Source organism: Hibiscus syriacus, unplaced genomic scaffold (genome assembly GCF_006381635.1).
Source record: "Hibiscus syriacus cultivar Baekdansim isolate YM2019G1 unplaced genomic scaffold, ASM638163v2 tig00110020_pilon, whole genome shotgun sequence".
NCBI lineage: Eukaryota > Viridiplantae > Streptophyta > Magnoliopsida > Malvales > Malvaceae > Hibiscus > Hibiscus syriacus.
In genome coordinates this window covers 896,502-918,243 of record NW_024062568.1, presented here as the reverse complement: position 1 = coordinate 918,243, position 21,742 = coordinate 896,502, and the positions used below count along the sequence as shown (strand labels likewise).

The following is a 21,742-nucleotide window of genomic DNA, read 5'->3' as shown; positions in this document are numbered from 1 at the left end:
ATATTAGAACCAGCAAAGTAAAATTGTTTCAACAACTTTATATTTTACAGTAATAGCAATATAGTAAAAATATACTGTGAAATTGTTAATGTTGTAAAGCACTTTTTTACAGTATGGAAATGAATTAGAAACTCTGTTTTATTTTGCAAGGATTTCTGCTTTTAAACATGGTGAAGATGTACGGTATTTTGTCCTTTGAGTTGTTTCCTCATTTTCGGTCACGGAGTATCGACGACGAACCAGAATCGTGCCATCCAAGAATTTTCCAGGTGATGCCTATACAAGGTCAATAGTACCTTATGTTTCTGCATATTGATATGCTTATAACAATCGACTATTTAAATGTTTCATTTATAAATTTTTAAAATTTAATGGCTTATTATGATTATATCATTAAATAAGTGACCTGTAGTGTAGTTTACCCGAAGTTTGATCATCATCATCATGGCATGGTGCTCATAATCTATTGATTTCTTCTGCAAATTATCAGATACTTTTTCCCTTGTATAAAACGATCCTTTCTCACTTTCATCCAACAGAATCTCTTCCCTTTTTCTACTATCTTTTGCCAATAAAATTTCCCAAAAAAATTCACCATTCTTTAGGTAAATATATATATATATATATATATATATATATATACTCTTTTCTTCTTACATATTATCAAAGTTTCTTTCTTTCTTTATCTTTTTTTCCTTTTCTTTCTGCCGTGGTTATGGAAACTCACCCACCATCCAAAACCTTCTTAACTCGGCTCAACTCAGCCGTGGCCAATAGCCGGGTTGGGAAACGCTTCAAGTTAACGGAACGGAACTCGACTTTCACCACCGAGTTACGCGCCGGCACCGCCACTTTCCTCACTATGGCTTACATCTTGGCCGTCAACGCTTCCATCCTCGCCGAATCAGGCGGTCCTTGCGGCGTCTCCGACTGCGTTCCTCTATGCTCCGACCCTTCCGTTCCGTTATCCAACTGCACCGGGTCGAGTGTCCGAGTCGTCCAGCCCGATTCGTCATGCAAATTCGACCCGGTCAACCCGGGTTACGCTTCGTGTTTGGAGAAAGTACGTAAAGATCTCATAGTGGCCACTGTTGCTTCTTCTCTCATTGGCTGTTTGATTATGGGTACTTTCGCGAATTTGCCCCTGGCTTTGGCTCCTGGTATGGGGACAAATGCGTACTTTGCCTACACCGTTGTCGGGTTTCACGGGTCGGGTAATGTCTCTTATAAAAGTGCTTTAGCGGCGGTTTTCCTCGAAGGCTTAATTTTTTTGTTCATTTCAGCAGTTGGATTCCGGGCCAAGTTAGCTAAATTGATACCTAAACCGGTTCGGATCAGTTCGTCCGCGGGTATAGGACTTTTTCTCTCCTTTATCGGATTACAAAATAACCAAGGAATCGGGTTAATCGGGTATAATCCATCGACCCTAGTGACTCTCGGCGGCTGCCCCAGTTCGTCTCGGGTTTCCGTTGCACCGGTTTTAGCGGCAGCTAACGGAAGCTTCAGTAAAATACCGGGAGGTACCATCTCTAGCGACATTTTTTGTTTACGTGACAGAATGGAAAATCCCACATTATGGCTTGGAATCGTCGGCTTTGTGATTATAGCTTATTGTTTGGTGAAAAATATTAAGGGTGCTATGATTTATGGTATAGTATTTGTGACGGCCGTTTCATGGTTTCGCGACACTAAAGTGACGGCTTTTCCCAACACCGTTGCCGGTAACTCGGCACACGATTATTTCACTAAAGTCGTCGACATTCATTTAATTCAAAGTACAGCCGGGGCATTGAGTTTTAGTAGTATGGGTAAAGGTTCCTTTTGGGAGGCTTTGGTCACGTTCTTGTACGTTGACATATTGGACACAACCGGCACACTATATTCCATGTCCCGATTCGCGGGTTTCACCGATCAAAACGGCAATTTCGAGGGTCAATATTTTGCTTTCATGTCGGACGCGACGTCGATCGTCGTGGGATCATTGCTCGGGACATCACCGGTGACGACATTCATCGAATCATCAACGGGGATACGAGAAGGTGGACGAACAGGGTTAACGGCTCTAACGGTGGCTGGGTATTTCTTCTTGGCGTTCTTCTTCACGCCGCTACTAGCGTCAATACCGGCGTGGGCAGTGGGGCCACCATTGATCTTGGTGGGCGTGTTGATGATGAGAGCGGTGGTGGAGATAGAGTGGGACGACATGAGGCAGGCGATCCCGGGTTTCGTGACGTTGATTTTAATGCCGTTGACATATTCGATAGCATACGGGTTGATAGGTGGGATTGGAACATACATGGTGTTGCACGTTGGGGATTGGGCGACGGAACAATTAGTCGCGATTGGCGTCGTGAAAAGGAGAGGGAATGCGGTCAACGGCGCACATGAGCAAGCAATAGCCGACGAAAGTGGAAAAGCAGTTGAACTTGATCATGTTTAGGTTTGATTTGAAGGACTTTCAGTGTTCGGTTTTGTCTCTTTAGGACAATGTCGTCGTAGTCTCCAGATTTGTAGGGAAAAGCTAAAGAGAAACAAGAAATCGATTCACATTTCGCATACAAACATAGCCGTCGGTAAATATATTTTTTATGAATTCTTTTTTGGTAAAATATAAAAAATAACCCTTGAATTATTTTTATTTTCTTAAATAATCCCCTATATTTTAATTTCACTTAAACGAGCATTTTATCCTTTACGTTGTAGTGGAAATTTATTGGATGGCTCATTTACATCCTATACTACAAAGATTTATTACGAGATCATTCTAACTCAATTTATTTTATTCATAATATAAAGATTCAAACTTTAACCTTACGCAAAATACTTAATGTCTGATCTCGGTTTACTTATTATTTTAAGTATAATGTTAACTTAATTTTACAGCTAATATTTATGGATTCCTAAGAGAAAAAAATGATTGAAGGAACAAGCAAGGAAGCATGATTCTAAACAAATTGGGACCAATAATTTTTACCTTGGAGATAAGGGATTGTTTTTGCATGTTCCAATGGTGTTAGAATCATTGTCAATCTCTCATAAGTAGAAGCTTCAAGCATCTAAAAGAATTGATGTTTGATCCCCCACACCAAGTTGTCCAAATTTGTTTAGTTTTAAAAAAGAGCATATTATATTTTTAATTTGGATAAAATTCGGGCATTTTCCAGATAATGCTACTTGATTCATGATCACTTAAATTGATTACGTCAATTTTTACTATTAAACCCACTCATTATATTTCTCTTCATCAATTTTTTTATACAAATAAAATTTGTTAGTTTGATTAAAAATAGTAAATATCGAAAATTACAATGAGAGTTTACGATCATAATCGTGAACTAAATATATAATTAGAACATATTCCTATAATCAATAATGGACCTAGAGGGGGGGCGGTCGTCCCCTAAAAATTTTAAATTCATATATATTTTAGATATTTTCTTTGTACTTTCTGTTTAATATTTGTTTTCTTCCCCCTTAAAATTTTATAAGTTCTCCCCTTTTAATATAAAATTATGTGTCTGTCCCTGCCTATAACCATTAATACAAGAAAATGGTCACTATTTCTTTTCATCAAGTATTTTATTACTATGGAGTGATTACAATATATTATTTGTTCAAAAGACTTTCAAACATTTGACAATAAACACTCAAACATCCCTGTAGACATCGTGCTCGAACTTAAGACCTCTAGGGATAACAATTATCTCTTTAACCATTAAATTTGTTTGGTTGGTGTTCATTTCATCAATTTTGTATGTATATAATAGCTCTATTTTTGTATTCATAGTTATATTACATGTCATGACAAATGAATCTCACAATAAACTTGTTTATAATCAATTCTCTTATTGGGTAGGAAATAACTCAATCCTTGTCGAATTAAATATATTGACCTTCCAAAGAGCATTACTTTTCACATGCACATAAATACGAAATTAAACATGTTTAATTAAATTCATGTGTAATTACACAATTATAACAAGTTTAAACAATTAGTGAATTCAATTGAATTATGTGTAATTTCAGGCATTCATTTACGCTCGTCAGTTCTTAGAAAAGAGGTGAGAATTTGTGTAATTACGTGCATACACTCTCCAATATTTGAAGGGTAAATTACACCATTAGTTATTAAATTTTAGGTGTTGTCTCATTTTCATCATTTAATTATAAAGAGTTTTAATTATGGCATATAACTTTTTGAAATTTTTTAGTCATTGAGTTGTAAATCATTAACAAATTATCAATGTGATTGTTATTTTTTTCTTTCTTTTTTTTTTAAAAAAACAATCAATTTAGGCCATTATCATGGTCAATCGTCACTTATCCTTAGTCATAATTCATAACAAGATCAGTATTAGAACGTTTGTATTTCTTACATTTTTTTTATATGGATTGATTTTTTTCAAAATTCACTTAAAATCGATATTCATACGTGTACGTAATTCCTATGTTTGGTCTTCATACAAGTGGTGGTCGCTTTCATTCACTAGATAATGCTATCCCATCTTCATTTATGCCTTCCACCTTCGTTTCCTTGGCCCCAATTCATCCACTTACTCCTCTTTCTAGGGTAAGTAAACCTAATTATTGACACTTTTCCCTTGCATTGTTTTCAACTTTTTCATATTTTTTTCATGATAGTGTTTCATCCATAAGTTGAAAAAAAGAATTATAAATATTAAGATTTGAGTTCAGATTTATCGTAAATTAAAAATAATTTCTTTATGATATGCAACCTTGAGTGGTGTATTACCTGATTTTGGAGTAGTCATTGTCCCAATATGTCCTTTTAGTTGCTTTTCTTCTTTTTATAGGATTCTTTTTGCACCTATATTTAAATATTGTTTCTTTTTTTTCCTTTCATAATCAATTCTCAGCTGTAATCCAAATTAGATTATATATCAACGGTATAATTTTCAAGGTTGATGTGCATGTCCAACAATAATCTAAAGAGAATATAAAAAAATAATTAACCATTATTAATAGGTCTTTAGATTTCATATGTCGAATCAATAAAATAACATGTATTTTTTAAAACTGATATTATAGATGTACGGTCATACATATTCTTAAATGATCGGTGACAACTTCAGTCTTTATTTCTAAAATTAGATTTTTCAAAAAGTTCAAATAAGTTTCAAAATAGTCTAAAACCATCGATCTTTTGAAAGTATATCAAAAATAAATTTATATTTTTTTTCCGAGTCAACGAGGATGCAATAGTGTAGGATAAAGCATATCTTCCTAATAAGGATGGTAATTGCTTAGTGGAGGGATGTTGCTTAGACAACTTAAGCTTTGTCCAATGACGAAACGGATTCTGAGAACAAATTAAAGCATTTGAGAATTAATGTCTGATCAAAATCTGGTTGATTTTGAGGGTTTAGACCAAAATTCAAAGGCAATTTGAAGTGGGAAATGAAAGATGAATCATGTAACACCACACACTTGTTTTGTCCTTTGTGCTTGCTTAGTGGGGGGTTCCTACCAAAACCAAATCATTTTTCTATTACAAACAACTTTTTTTTTAAATCATATTAATATTCGATATATTGATTAACTAATGCACATGAGATATTATAAAGATCAATTATGGAGGCGATCCTCTCAACCCAGTTTGCTCCATTCATAAAATCAAAATTCAAACATCTGACCTTCATATATCTAATACCTCATTCCACCAAATCAATTGATTGTTTGTTATATTACGAACAACTTTTACCGATCAAAGAGACAATGAGTTCGAGTAAGTTTTCAAGTGTTTAATAACTTTCGGATTAGGGTTAACAAAATCTCCATCTAATAAGCTTTAAAATCATGCAGTGATGGATTAATATTCTGTTTCTAACATGATTACCAACCAGTCCTAATTTGTTTGTGAGGACCAAAGGAGAGCTGTTGGGAAACAGAACATATTCTTCACTCTGATTTGTTGATCTGACATCGAAACACAACACGAAAACCACACGGTTCTTTTCCTCTTCAAAGGGTTGTTTTTAACCTTCCTAACCATGTCGTTTAACCCTACTATATGGGTTCAGAGAAATCACCATTCGACAACCTTTAAATACGAAAAAATGATTTTATATTTTTATTCGTATTAAACACTTGCACGTATATCAGATATTCATATCCGAATGAAAAGAAAAATATAAAAGAAATAAGATCATAGATTCGGGCACGTGTCGATGTGCCATTTGAGGATCATATTAGGCCAGTCATCCTTAATCTGTAAGAAGACACTAATGTTGTCGAAACCTCGTCCTACAATGAAACTGATAACTTACGAGTCATAGGCTAGCCGCATGGTGCACAAGAATGGCAACCTCATACTGCAAATGAATAAGCCAAACAGTCGGAAACTTAGAAGCTGGCGATGAACCAGCTGATGACTATAAAGAAGAGCAAGAAACTCGTCGTCATATAGTAGTCCACTTGTATAGCACGTCCCTTTTGCTAATGCTTTGATCGGAGCAGCTCGTAGAATATGTTACATCTAGCAATCATTCGACAAATGTAAGGATCTTGACCCGTTCATTCTTCGATTTCCAAAGAAATGTAAAGCAAATCATGTTTCAGATAATTTTCAACGAGAGGATCCAACTTGGAGTTTGGATAAATATGTCTGATGGCATCCTAAATCATATAGGTTGTGATAATCCAAAGTAAATATACCTGGAGGAAATAAAAATGATGGAACACCTTCATCAGCTCGGTTACGGACACGGATATATAGAGAAGTTCAATAAATGTATGAATACAGATGACCACCGGATGGATTTCTGAAGACATACAGGGAGCGCATAGAGAGAAACTGTTGAGATTCGCCTGTTGAGACCGCTGAAAAGTAGTTTGTATATGCCGGCTGCCGTAGCATCCCCAAGTCGCTGGACAATTACATCTATGCATATCTGCATAATTGGCCACCTCCATTGTAATAGACGGAGAACGGTCATTTATACTTTACTGCCATAGTAATGAACAACAAACGGTCATATGTGTCGGACAAAAGTAACGAACACAGGGACTTGAGAATTATAAAACTCTATAAAATGCGATCTATAAAAGACAGTCGACGTTGGCACACCTTTCTTAGGGTCTCGGAAGTTGGCCATAAGGTGACGGCAACCAGATTAGAGAAGGAAACAAGTGGACTGCAACATAGAGCTGTAGTAACGCCAGCCTCAGTAAGAATCCTCCCCTGTAACATGTGAAGACACAATAACAGTAAAAGTTAGGATCGTAATTAGATGAAATGACATAGCCAGAGATGATTTGAACCCCATAGGACAATAGACATGAAAAGGAATGACATCAACGAGCACCGAGAAAATACCTCATCTTCTTTGTTGTGATGAGTCGATATTTAGTTCGAAACAAACTACAAAACTCATAGTAAGCCTAGCATACCGTTAAGTTGTCCAGTGAGGATAAAAACAACAATAAAGAAATCCTATAGATTTTAAAAGAAATCTTGCAGAAAGAAATCCTATTTAGTTTTACATTCTATTTTCTTGACTCGATCCTAGATTCCGTCAGTCAAGTTCCTAAACATTGTACCAACTCCTAAACATTGTACCATGTATGAAACATACATGATCCATTGAAAAAGTAGCTCAGCATATGCATACTAGTATGCATAGTAGGAAAATTCAAGCTACATGTATTGTGTGCATCAAGATAGCATTTTTATCTGAAAATAGAAGAAAGAGTAGTCAACTGCACTCAACCAGAGGAACAATGACACAAGCAATAAATAGGTTGATGACAATATGAGCTGCAATCCATCTGAGATAGCCCAAAGCTGAGAATTCACAGCAGTGGTAGTTAGTTTAGGAGAAGAAACTTTGAGAGTTGATGCAGTTTGCTCATCATCATCATCTTTCGGTTGATCAATGTCGGCTCTTCCATAAGGAAACACCGAGCTAGAAAATATGAGGTTCAATCCTCAAAATTCATGCATGCAGGTTCACAAGAAACTTACAAAGGTAAAGTGGAAGGCCTTTAGCAATATTATGCAGACAGAGTGAGATTAATGAAAATAATCACTTTATATTGATGTATTGCTTCTTTTAACATCTAACATAACATCCATTAACCAGACAAGAAGTAGCCCATACAAACACACACACAAAACAAAACCACAAAAATGGCGAATTAACTAAACTAATAGGAGATAACTCTTCAGGGATATGAACTATATCCTTGTTGATCCCTTTTGATGACTGTGCCGCTAGTTCCATTAAAATGGCAGCAAATAGGAGAACTGCAATTAAACGGCACAAAGTTCAAAAAGACACGGAGGGAGGAGGAACGACAGAAGAAAAAAAATAGTAAAATAACAAACATTAACAATCTTTCATTCAAAAAATCAACTAGGCATACATACACGACCCCAGCCAAGCCATTCCTGTGGCAAACAAACACCCAAAGAGCTAGCCAAGCGTAGCACCATCACCAATGAAACCAAAAAATCTATGAGTTTTTATCCTAAGTGATTAAAGGGATGGTTGTTATCCTAGAGGTCTCAGATTTGAACACAACGTCTGCAGGGATATTTGAGTTTTCATTGTCAAATGATGACAAACAAGGATCAAACATGAGAATGACAACACCATGTGTGGTTTTGGATTTACCTTTGAATTGGATTGTGAAGGCTCCATCGATGAAGTATGCCATAGAATGAATAACGCAACAAGTACTACACTAAAGAACCTGTGTATAAAAACTAACGCCTGGAATTTCAAGAAGCACCAATAAGAGGAGGATATATAACAAATCATGAAGAATACTAGTGGTATGAAACAGTTATGGGCCTCACGGATTCCTTGTCATGGATTACAAAAGGTAAACTTTCCACTTCACCTTAAACTAAAGACTGTCCATTTTCAATAATTCAGTAAAATTCTAAAATCCAAGGACAGAAACAGTAAGGAAAATGAAATTCACCCCGACTTTGGAAAGATTAGGCAAAGAGTAGAAACAGGAGCAGCTATCATAGTCAACGCTAAAGACCCAACAAACAATCCAGGCAAATTGGATAATGCCAACTATACCTTTTACTGAGGGTTAATATAAAAAAAGTGTCTAAGACACTTAAAATAGTAACGTTTGTAACGTTAGTCACGACTGAAAAAAATTAGTCACCTAAATAGAAAATAAGAGTATAGTTTAGACACTATTTTTATATGCCTTCTACTAACATTAAATGCCTACAGAATTTTCACTCAAAATAATTTTAGGTGTCCACATTATAACGACTGATAAAAAATGTTAACCGACATATATCATGTTTATCTTTTTCTAAAAAATTTATTTAAAAATATTATATTAGATCGAGTCAAATTTTTTATCCTAAACTTATACATGATCCAATTGGAACTTAAATTTTAAAAAACAATTCTATGAAATCGGATCGAAGCCCAACAAAATTAAAATCAAAAGTCATACTCATACCCAAAGTACAATATGTTAATACAGTCAAAATCCATGCAGAACCAACCCGTATAAAAGGACAGAACACATTAAAAACACCGACCAGCGTGCCACATTCCAAGAGACAATCCTGTTCATCTATGTACTATTTTAATGACTGTAAATCAATTTTTAATATATAATTATATGATAATATTTATTTTAAAAAAATTAATTGTTTGATAATAAATATTTATATATTTGCATATATAGTACTCGAATAAGAGATTTCAATAGATAATAATAAATCTTCTAATCACTAAATTCACTTAATATATACTAAAATGTTATTTAACTGTTATTTTAATTAAAATTTTATTATATTTAGTTTTATTTATCTATTTTGATCGATATTAAATTATATCTATGTAACAACATAATAGGAAGGTAGAATCTACATCGAAAACCTTTTACGAAAATAATTCGTAATAATAAATTTATAATGGTTTCATGTTAATTGTTATTTGAACAGGTAAAAGTTATGTCTTGCTCTATATTAATACGATATCGATAATCTTGATGTTGATTTTATTTGTTGGTATAATGCTTTCCAAATCCAAAATTTATTGGCAAACAATTAACAAGAATCTTTAATGATAATAATAAAGGTAAAAATATATAACATGATACTCAATTGTTAGTAAAACTATGAATAGATCATTGATCTTAAAAAGTTATAAATTAATTATTTAATTAATCGATTGTCACTAATATATTATTATATAGTTAAGTGTGTAAAAAATATTAGTTACAATTGAATGATCTGATCGTCGCAATTGATAAACTGAGTGACTTGATTATTGCCATCAATAAATAAAGTGATTAATTTATAACTTTTCTAAATTTACCATCTCATTTATAATTTATTAATAATTGGGTGACTCCAAATGTAGTTTACCTAATAATAATAAGATAGCACGTCGCAGAGCACACGTTCAATGCAAGTAAACCAATATTCTACAGTACCTTTTTTGGACATTTTCTTTTGTACCTAATTGGTTTAATGGCCAATCAACTCCAAATAATTCCAAATTTGTACCAAAAAAGCAGAGAAGGAATAGGCTTTATTACCTATTGTATATCATTCGAATTCTTTTCAATTAAGTCCGTGATGATTAGGAAGAAATTTGCTTAACATATAAGTTAAAATGATGCAAGAAGTTTAATCTGTGTAAAATTCTGTTTTTTTCTTTATAAACTGATGAAGAATAGGAAATTCACTTTGAGTAGATTTTTTATTTGCAAGTTTGTAAACAATAAATTTATCTCTATAATTGGATACTAGAGATTAGTGTTTAGAAATAAGTTGATTATACTAGAGATTTTGGTACCTATTTTTTTTAGCATTTTGACCCCAAACGTTTTATTTTAAGGCAAAAGGACTCCTAACATTTCACTTAGATCATTATCTTTTTTTCTAGAGCATTTTGGCCCTTAACATTTTATTTTAGGATAAAAATGATCTTATTTTACAGCATTAACCATTTGTTAACTAGCAGTTTCCGTCTATAGAGAGGTTTTTATGTCATAAAATAAAATGATGGGAGGGTCAAAATGCTCCAAGAAAAATAATAGGAACTAAAGTGCATATTTAACTGAATGTTAGGATTTTTTTTAGCATTATGTCATAAATAATCTTTAACTAATGGGTATATATAGGTAATAAAGCCGGAAACACATGGGAATTAGGTAAAAAGCAGTCCAATATGAGATCTATAACTAAGGTTTGAATTTATTATACGTTTCAAATATATGAATCAAACGATTTTGATGATTAAAAGATTTGTTATTATTTGTTGAGATTTCTTATTAGGGTATCCCATATACTAAACGTATGAACACTTATTATCAAAAGATTAAAAATCTTTAAACATTTCTACATTGTATTAACTCTAGGTTTATAAAATCAAAATTAACAATGGAAATGAGCACTACGAGGTATATTAAACTTTGATACGGACAAGTAAGAAAGTATACTAAGAACATTATATTAAAACTAAAACTGATATAATATAAGCTTTGTAATTTGGTCTTTCCCATTCAAAATGTGGGTGCAAAAAAGTAAAATTTCCATTAATGATCTTCTTTGATTCCCTAATCCTTGCATTTTATCAGACGCCATTTCAACTGCATCACATCTGACTGTTTCAATGGCTTTAGCATGAACATCTTAGCACCTTCCTCCAAGCACCTGTTACATAAAATCAACTTTAGATATTTCGACCCGAATTCGAGTCCGACGTTTCGAATCAAACTTCTTGTTGTTGAATCGAATGTGAACCGAAACTTACTGACTGATACGAGTCGGAATGTTCTCGGACGACATTATCACAACAGGAACTTCCTTGAGAAGAGATGATTCCTGGTTTTAACTAAAAATTGTGAGCATTAAATCATTAAAGAAAGAAAACAAAGGGTACTTTAAAATGTTATATTTTACCTTAATTTTCTTGAGCAGTTCATACCCTGTCATTCCTGGCATGCAGTAATCTGTTATGATTAGGTTCACCTTGGAAACCTGTAAAAAATGGAAATTTTGTTTTCCGATTCATGTTCGTGTTTTTTTAAATTTCGAAACTTTCAGAAAAGGATATTTTTTTTGTTGGTTAACTTACAGTGCCTTTCAGTGTCTCATTTCCCAGTCCCAGATAATCCAAAGCCCTCGAAGCACTTTCTGCTGTAGTTACTGCAAAAGCACATGAAAATATTTGAAGAAACAACTCCCCAAAGATTAATTTTTTTGAAAATGGTACAAAATTGTAGGATTTTAAAACAAATGTACCTTTACAGGAGGAGTTCTTGAGCAATTTCTCCACCAGCTTTCTGTCAATAAGGTTATCATCCACAGCTAAAACATGGGGTTCATCTCCAAGCTCCACCGCCATGTCCTCGGAAAAGTTGTTCCCACAGCCACCAGCAACTCCGCCGCCCTCGCCCATGTTGAGTAATAATCTATAAATGACTGGTGTAATAAAGGCAAGCAGAAAGTTGCAAAAAGTAGAAGAGATGCGCAGAAGCAATGAGACCTTACATTTATAGAAGAAAAAGGTGTTTGGAGGGAGAGAAAGTGGAAATTTCTTTTTGGAAACAAATAATAAAAGCCCAAAGCAAGAGATCACAAATATTTGACAATCTTTTTCGGGGTTATCTTTGATTTGATCTCAGAGTGGAATGAGAAAATAATTGATATTAAAAGGATGAACTTTGGCTGGCAATATCCAATCTGACACCACAGAATCTGCCATGGACAGACAGACAGGTTTGCAGAATAATTTTTGTTTTGTTTTCTTCATGGAAAAAAGGGATCAAGAGACGTGTTTTTTTAAGAAACTAGGATCGTTTTCTATGTTGTAAGGTTGGTCGTACGGATCAATGGAGATCCTTGGTCGGAAACAAATAGAATCCATGCATTTTTTGCTTTGATTTGTAAACAAAGAATGATAAATTACACATTTAATATCTTAACTATCATTTGTATTTCATTTTAGTCACTTAATATTTTTAAATTATATCTAACTTTTAGTTTTGATTTTATTTTAGTCACACGTTGTTAAAAATTTAACGATTATGCTGACATATCACCATAAAATAATATAATGTCATCATCAAAAAAATAAAAGAAATGTCACGTCAAAAGTTTTGTTAATTTGTTAATGGTTGCTGATCAAAATAAAACTAAAACGGAACATTAGATATGATTTTTTTTATAAAAAAAATCATTTGATTAAAATAGAACAAAATTGATAATTGAGATATTAAACATGTAATTTATCTAATAAAAATGTTCATGATTGTTAATTTCCCTTCATGCAGAGATCATTCTAGTTGGACTTTCCTCCACTACTTCTTCAATATCCATCATTTCATAAATTATTAAAGATTTGAAGTCATCCATGTGAATAGTGGTAGTATGCGTATTGGAAATATTGAAAATTATATGACCCAAGATTTTTATTTTAAAAATATATCAAACTTTGATACTGTATACCATGAATAAACTTGTCCAAAATCTGGGTCAATATTGGTTTAGGTTAAAAAATTGTGTTGCTTCAATCCCAAGCAACCAAATCTTTCACTTGCCATATAACACCTGTACGAGCCAGTTTTAAGGATTGATGAGAAGATAAGGGATATATGTTGAGTCAAATTTTAATTAAAAATTAAGTTGGATTTTGTTATAATTTTATTTAGTGAAAATTACTTGGTGATTAAGTTTACTTAATTAATAGTAGTTCTTATAGAATAAGAATTCTTGGTTACCAAGTATTCGAATCTATAAATAGCGAGTATTTCTTAGCATTTAGATTTATATGAGAGAGGATATTTTTTTAGAGAAATGCAATTTTTTTTGTAGCTTCTATATCAGATTGTAGAATTTGAGTTCTGTAGGGATATAAGAAGAGTTTTTTGGGATATATCATATTTGGGTATATATATAGGGATCTTCTGGGTTTTATGGTATATAAAGAGAATTATTATTTTTCTCATCCGTCGAGGTAGGCAAAAGTGAATCACGTTACGACTCTTACGCATCTTATTTATGTTAATATCGTTTTGATTATTCTTTCGTTCCTAGAATTCCTAACAAGAAGAGAAGAGAATCATAAAAGTAAAAAAGCAACTGTTCCATACAACCAAAGAATGCATTAACAAACCCCTTACAACAATACCTACGACAAACAATCGTTATATTCAAGCATTACATAAAGATAGTGACGAATACATGATTTTATTTAAGGGTGAATTTATAAAATTTTAAAAGAAGAAAACATATTATTAATAGAAAATATAAAAATTTTGAATTTGAATATTTTAAGTAACTACTTTTTTTAATAGTTTGGGTGATTGTAATTTAATATTTGTTTAGAACTATTTTAACCAACTGACAACGCATATATATACCGTAAATGCAACTGTTCGAACTCAAGATCTCTATAAAGAATAATATTCCCTTTTACCGTTAAAATCACTTGATAAATTGCAACTTAAGAAAAACTAAGTCATGCATCTTGCACTCAATTCTTCTCTTATCAACCATGATTTTCATCTTGTACCTTTCATGTAGGGTTGAGTAAAAATATAGGGTAAATTGAAAATCTAATCAAAACCGAAGTATTTATACCGTTTATTTATTTATTTATTTTGGTAATTAAGGAAACAAACTAACTTACTATTCTAACTACTCTACCCCTTTTCTTCTTCCCATAAACTATAAACTTCTGCTGGAGGATTTTCCATCCTGCAGCTGCCTATACGTCCAGCCCGGGCCAGCTTGGCCATGCCATCTGCGATCCTGTTTCCCTCTCGGAGAGTATGTGTTGCTACAATCTCCCAATCCTTCCTAATCCTTCCTGTTATATGGTGCCATGTTGCTTATGAAATATAATTTTAAAGATTGTAGTTATCTAAACCGAATTTAATTTATAATTAATTCTTATTTTTTTTAATTTAAAATTAGTTTTTTATATTTTAAATAATGAAAATAAATTACAAATACTATATGAGAATTATTAATCAATTTTATTTATATAAAAATTGCATTTTAAAAAAAGATTTATGTAAAAGATTTTGAAATTTTGTAAAATAAATATCAGAAAACATAGTGTTGAGTTAATCGATCTACGGAATCGGCCAAGAGGGGGGTGAATTGGCAATTAAAAATTTCGTGGAAGCTTTTGCAGAAAATTTAAAGTAATTGCACAACGATTTGCAGTGGTTCGACTTTCTCAAACAAAGTCTACGTCCACTACCTTAGCTATCCACACTAAGGATTTTCCAACAAATTCACTAATTTGTTCTTTCTTTTGAGGCCAAAGAGATAACCTTACAAAATCCCTCAAGAGTATACCCCAACTCTTGAGAACACTCTTTTTCCCAAAGAGAAGATTACAAATTTGCAAACTTACAAGAAAACCTCACAAGGTAAGATGTTTGCACAATTCTAGAACAAATAAAAGAACACTCAAGGATAAATACAATTGAGTACAAAAGTGTTCTTGAAAGCAAATGAATATTGGATGAAAAATAGGCTTGAAATACTCAAACTTGAGGTTTGATGCCTTCTCTTTGATTCTCTCTTGATTCTAGTTGATTGATGTTTCTTGTTTTTGATCAATGGCTCCAGAACTTGTTTAAATACCCCTTGAATCAATTCTGAACGTTGGTGATAATTAGTGGAGTCAATAGAGCCGTTTAAGTGTGAAAACAATTAATTTTTCTAGGTGGAGCGTCTCATGCATCGATGCATGATCAAGGATGCATCGGTGCATTCGTGTAAAATTCAAATATTTTGACCGTTGGAACACTTGATGCATCGGTGCACCAAGTGTGCATCGATGCATGAAATGCATTCGATGTTTGAAAAATAGCCTGGTGCATCGATGCATGGCTTGTGCATCGATGCATCAAATGCATTCGATGTTTTGAAAATATTCAGAGTGCATCGATGCATGGAATGTGCATCGGTGCATGGAATGCATTCGATGTTCAATTAATTCATCGATGCATTGACTGATGCATCGGTGCATGCCTTTGAATAATTGATTTAAGGCTTGTTTTTGGTTCAAAATACTTTGTGAAAATTGTTTCAAAAATAGTTTAAGTACAAATCACAATTTTACACATTTAGTAAGGTTTAAAATTGATCTTGAAAAACTTGGAGTAATAATTTGATATTCGGTTAATTGAATCGAATATAAAATTGTAAAATCATTTGTAAAATCTTAAAATTCATTTAACTTAATTTGTTATATCGAAATATCAAAAATGTTTTCAACAATCTCCCCCTTTTTGATATAACAAAACATTTGAGTAATTTTAAGATTTGTTTAAGAAATTATTTTTGAAATCGATTTTGAAAAACTTACTCCCCCTTACTATAGCACATCTTAAATTTAGCCAATTGATTTATTAATAATAAGCTGCTAAGATCACAATCAAAAGAGAGATTAGCCATTAGTTTTCATAAACAATATTCATAATAAAATGTGAAATGGCATAATTGGTCATATATCTAATGATGCAAAATGAATAAAATTCAAACCAAATATATTAAAATTAAGTTCAAACATTCAAGCATCCAAACATCCAAACAAACATAAGCATTCAAATCAAAAAGTTTAACAATCCAAGTTCTTAAAGTTTAAAACCAAATATCATCAAATAACGTTTAATCATCCATAGCGGAATCGGGAGGAGGAGGAGGATAATGAGCTCTAACTTCAAGAGTAAGAGCATCCATACGATCACGCATCTCCCTCTGAAACTCAGTAATCGTAGACTCCATGGAAGCAAAACGCAGATCAAACGACTCTAGAAAAGATTGGAAATAAGGTGGTGTTTGATCATCTTGCCGAGCTGGTACTTCCTCGTCAATATCTCTCATAAGCCTTTGAAGCTCTGGATCATTATCAGCGTCAGGAGCTGGAGGAGGAGGAGGAGCACGAGAAGAACTAGGAGCAGCTCGTGAAGAACTAGCTCCCGGGGTTTGCTTACCGGGTCGAAAAGACCATAGTCCAGTGTTCTCATCCAATTTCCAATCCGATTTCTTTAAGGATGTGATATTGATTGGGTTTTGGAGCGGAATAGGATTGTCAAGGGAGACATCTAGGCCGAGTTTGATAAACAAATTGCTTAGTAGACAACCATAAGGTAGGGTTTCTACATGCTTTGAGGGAATGATGTTTATGATATCGACAAGCGCGCTAAAGACAATATGTGGAAAATTGATTTTCTTTTTGTTCTTTATACAGTGCATCCACCATAAGTCTGTAGTACGTAGTGTGGAGTACCGACCTGCGGATGGTCTAAACCACCAAGAGATCATTAAGTGAAGAAATCGATCGTGGTGAGACCTAAAGGTACTGACACTAGCATTAGGAAGATATGGATATTCCACATCTTCCTTCTCATTAAATAAACCCTCGTCATCTAAACCAAAATGAGATGCGATGGATTCAGAAGTAATAGTGATATATTGTCCTAAAAGATAGGATCTAATCGCTATAGTACCGCACTGAGTTGTGTTCTGAATACAAACCGCATTGGAATAAAAGATGCGGACAAGTTGGTGAAAGACGATGGGTTGAAGAGAAAATAGTTTATCAAACTTCCATCGGCGAAGAATTGAGAGGTATTCAAATTCAAGTTTTATCATAGCTTGTAGAGAAGGAATACGCTCTTCCCTAATACGATAGGATTGGAAGGAGTTCATGTACCTAGAGTATAATTCATCCCTACGGTTTTCAGGCATGTTAAAACAAGTACTAATGAGGGATGAAGGAATATTGGATGGATTTTGAGGTCTAGGAGCTGGAGGACGGTTTTGGTGAGACCGACTCGAGGATGATCTAGGGCGTTTGGGATTAGACATGGTTAGGGAAATCGGAAAAGAAATATCACCTGCAATTTAAAAACACATGTATGCACAAAATTCAATCCCAAAACTCAAATGAGTCCTCAATAATTCAAGGTTCTCTAACATAATCCTAATGGGAAAAGTTTTGAAAAACTATTTAAAATTAATATCATAATACACATAGTTTTCATGAAAACAACACAATTGAATCAATAATTTTCGAAATAATTTTTTTTTAATTCGAAATTTCCAAATAATTTTGAAAAATTATGCGTTTTTGATGAAATTCGTTGTAGAAACTAGTTTAGAATCATCATATAACCAATTCCCGATAATTATTTCAAACTAGAACTAATCTAAACGAGTCCTAAGTTCAAAAATTAATAAAATAGAGTTTTTGAAAATTTACCTTGAAAAATTCAGATTGAGGGGAATGTAGAGATGTTTTGAGCGATTTAATGATTGTAGCAGGTTTGTAGGATAAAAATCTTGAAGAATCCGATGATTTCCCAAAGGTTTTGAGCAAAATGGAGATTTAGGATGAGAGGGGGACGAACGGCTGGTTTTAGAGAGTTTTGGGGTTTTTAGAAAAATGAAGAAGATGAAGCATTTTAACCTAAAACCCGACGGATGCATCGGTGCATGGTCTTATACATCGATGCATATTCAAGGATGCATCGATGCATTGTTAAATGCATCGGTGCATGAAGCGCAAAAATGTCAAAAATCCATTTTAAACACTTAAAATGCTAAATAATTTGGCTCTAATGGTAATGGCAACTCATATATATCAAAAATTAATTATGTTCAATCAATCAAATTAATCTTCAAAATTTATTTGAACATAAAATTAATTTTTATTAAGAATCATAAACTCCCCCTAACTAATAGCAAGAATTCAATAAAAAATTATTATTATAAGCATTTTTCAGTATTTATTAAAAGTGCTAAATTATTTTAAACACTAAGTGAAGATAGGTCAGTTAAACCTAATTCTCTTCTAAGTGTCCAAAATCTTTCTTTATCTAAGGGTTTTGTAAAAATATCCGCTAATTGGTGCAAAGTATCAACAAATTCTAGAACTACATCTTCCTTAGTGACATGGTCTCTAATGAAGTGATGTCTTATTTCAATGTGTTTAGTTCTAGAGTGTTGGATGGGATTTTTAGTGAGACAAATAGCACTTGTATTGTCACACTTGATAGGAATAGTACCTACTTCAATTCCATAATCAAAAAGTTATTGTTTCATCCATAAAACTTGTGCACAATAACTACCAGCTGAAATGTATTCGGCTTCAGTGGTAGATAATGCAACACAATTTTGTTTCTTTGAAAACCAAGAAATCAGCATATTTCCAAGGAATTGGCAAGTACCGGAGGTGCTTTTCCTATCTAATTTGCATCCTCCATAATCCGCATCAGAAAAAGCATGCAAGCTAAAACTAGAGTCTCTAGGATACCAAAGTCCTAAACTATGAGTGTCCTTAAGGTATCTAAAGATTCTCTTAACAGCTAGTAAATGTGATTCCTTAGGACATGATTGAAATCTAGCACATAAGCAAACACTAAACATAATGTCCGGTCTACTTGCAGTTAGATAAAGCAAAGAGCCAATCATTAACCTATATAATTTAACATCTACACATTTACCTCCTTCATCTAAATCAAGCTTTGTTGAATAGCTCATTGGAGTGTTATGAGGTTTCCCATTTTCCAGTCCAAACTTCTTGAGCATATCTTTGACGTACTTAGCTTGATTAATGAAGATGTCATCTTTTCTTTGCTTGATTTGGAGTCCCAAGAAAAATGAGAGCTCCCCCATCATGCTCATCTCAAACTCACTTTGCATTAGCTTAGAAAATTCTTGGCAAAGAACATCATTAGTAGAACCAAATATTATATCATCAACATAAATTTGAACTACTAATAAATCTTTACCTTTTCTCTTTAAAAACAATGTAGTGTCAACCTTTCCTTTTAAAAAACCTTTTTCAATTAAAAAATTTGACAATCTTTCATACCAAGCTCTAGGAGCTTGTTTTAAACCATAAAGAGCTTTTGTCAATTTTAAAACATGATCCGGAAAATTTGAATCTTCAAAACCTGGAGGTTGTTCCACGTACACTTCTTCTTTTATAAAACCATTTAAAAATGCACTTTTAACATCCATTTGATATAATTTAAATTCATTGAAACATGCAAATGCCAATAACATTCTAATTGCTTCCATCCTAGCTACGGGAGCGTATGTTTCATCATAGTCTATGCCTTCTTCTTGAGTATAGCCTTGAGCAACAAGTCTAGCCTTGTTCCTCACTATATTACCACTTTCATCAAGTTTATTTCTAAAAACCCATCTAGTACCTACAGTAGATTTATTACTAGGCCTTTCAACTAATGTCCATACTTTGCTTCTCTCAAATTGATTTAATTCTTCTTGCATAGCCATAATCCAATGTTCATCTTTTAATGCTTCTTTGATGTTCTTAGGCTCTATGCATGAAATAAATGCAACATAATTACAGATATTTCTAAGAGAAGATCGAGTAGTTACCCCTTTTGATGGATCACCTATAATTTCACCATCCTTGACATAGTTGTACTCTCTTGGAAAAGATACTTCCCTTTCTTCAATGGTTGGATTCTCGAGGGGATCATGAGTTTCCTCATCTTTTGTTTCTTCCTTTGATGATGATTTTCCAACGTCATGTCTAACGTCATTTGCTTGTGCAATACCTACATCATCATTAACAGAAGAATCCTTCCTTGGAAGGGGATTATCATCGAAAACAACATGTATAGACTCTTCTACAATTAAAGTTCTTTTATTAAATATACGATAAGCTTTAGAATTAAAGGAATAACCCAGAAAAATTCCTTCATCACTTTTAGCATCAAATTTGCCAAGATTTTCTTTATCGTTGTTTAAAACAAAACATTTACATCCAAAAGGATGAAAATAGCTAATGTTAGACTTTTTATTTTTGAGAATTTCATATGGAGTTTTCTTTAAAATTGGCCTAATCATTACTCGATTTACAACATAACAAGCGGTATTTGTGGCTTCCGCCCAAAAATATTTTGACAAATTATTTTCACAAAGCATGGTTCTAGCCATTTCTTCTAAAGTTCGATTTTTCCTCTCAACAACTCCATTTTGTTGAGGGGTTCTAGGTGCTGAAAAATTATGGCTAATACCATTAGAATTACAAAACTCAATAAATCCAAGATTTTCAAATTCAGTTCCATGATCACTTCTAACACTAGTGATAGAGTAACCTTTTTCATTTTGGATTATTTTTGAAAATATGATGAAATTTTCTAATGCTTCATCTTTAGTACTTAAGAATAGAACCCAAGTGTATCTAGAATAGTCATCTACCAAGACAAATGCATATTGTTTTCCTCCCAAGCTAGTAGTTCTAGTTGGCCCAAAAAGATCTAAATGGATCAATTGTAATACTCTACTAGTTGATACATCATTAATAGATTTAAAAGAAACTCGTTTTTGTTTTCCTTTAGCACAAGCATCACAGATTTTATCATTATCAAATTTAAGCTTAGGCAACCCTCTTACTAAGTCTCCTTGAATTAACCGTTGCAAAACACTCATACTAGCATGACTTAGTCTCCTATGCCATAACCAACTATCATGCTCATCCTTAGCAACTAGGCATAAATTAGTCATATCAATAGAATCTAAATGCACCATGTAAATGTTTCCTATTCTATGACCAACAAGCATAATCCGATTAGATGCAATGTCAATGACTTTACAACCATTAATTTCAAATAAGACATTGAATCTTTTATCGCATAATTGACTAATACTCAATAGATTATGCTTTAATCCATTCACATATAAAACATTCTTAATTTGTATGGAAGAGGTATTACCTATTGTACCAAT

General features: G+C 33.1%; 2 protein-coding genes across 2 annotated transcripts; one reads left to right on the top strand and one right to left on the bottom strand.

Annotated features, from left to right (window-relative positions):
* Nucleotides 1-700: 700 nt before the first annotated feature.
* On the top strand, nt 701-2,535 carry LOC120213127 (adenine/guanine permease AZG1-like). Its single transcript, XM_039211280.1, has one exon. It carries the CDS (start codon nt 716-718, stop codon nt 2,438-2,440), a length of 1,725 nt encoding a protein of 574 aa, XP_039067211.1. The 5' UTR covers nt 701-715; the 3' UTR covers nt 2,441-2,535.
* A 9,033-nt stretch (nt 2,536-11,568) lies between these two features.
* LOC120213378 (two-component response regulator ARR17-like) lies at nt 11,569-12,413 on the bottom strand. Its single transcript, XM_039211550.1, has 5 exons — nt 12,257-12,413; nt 12,090-12,160; nt 11,915-11,998; nt 11,766-11,836; nt 11,569-11,665 (listed from the first exon to the last, which is right to left on the bottom strand). The coding sequence occupies exons 1-5, from the start codon at nt 12,411-12,413 to the stop codon at nt 11,569-11,571; spliced, it is 480 nt and encodes a 159-aa protein (XP_039067481.1).
* Between the last annotated feature and the right edge of the window lie 9,329 nt (nt 12,414-21,742).

Excerpts from the sequence above, each read along its gene's own strand:
- LOC120213127 (XM_039211280.1), top strand. The coding sequence starts at position 716 with ATGGAAACTCACCCACCATCCAAAACCTTCTTAACTCGGCTCAACTCA.
- LOC120213378 (XM_039211550.1), bottom strand. The coding sequence starts at position 12,413 with ATGGGCGAGGGCGGCGGAGTTGCTGGTGGCTGTGGGAACAACTTTTCC. Across the intron at positions 11,999-12,089 it reads ATGAGACACTGAAAGGCACT|TTACAGGTTTCCAAGGTGAA; the intron begins GTAAGTTAACCA and ends AATTTCCATTTT. Across the intron at positions 11,837-11,914 it reads AACTGCTCAAGAAAATTAAG|GAATCATCTCTTCTCAAGGA; the intron begins GTAAAATATAAC and ends AGTTAAAACCAG.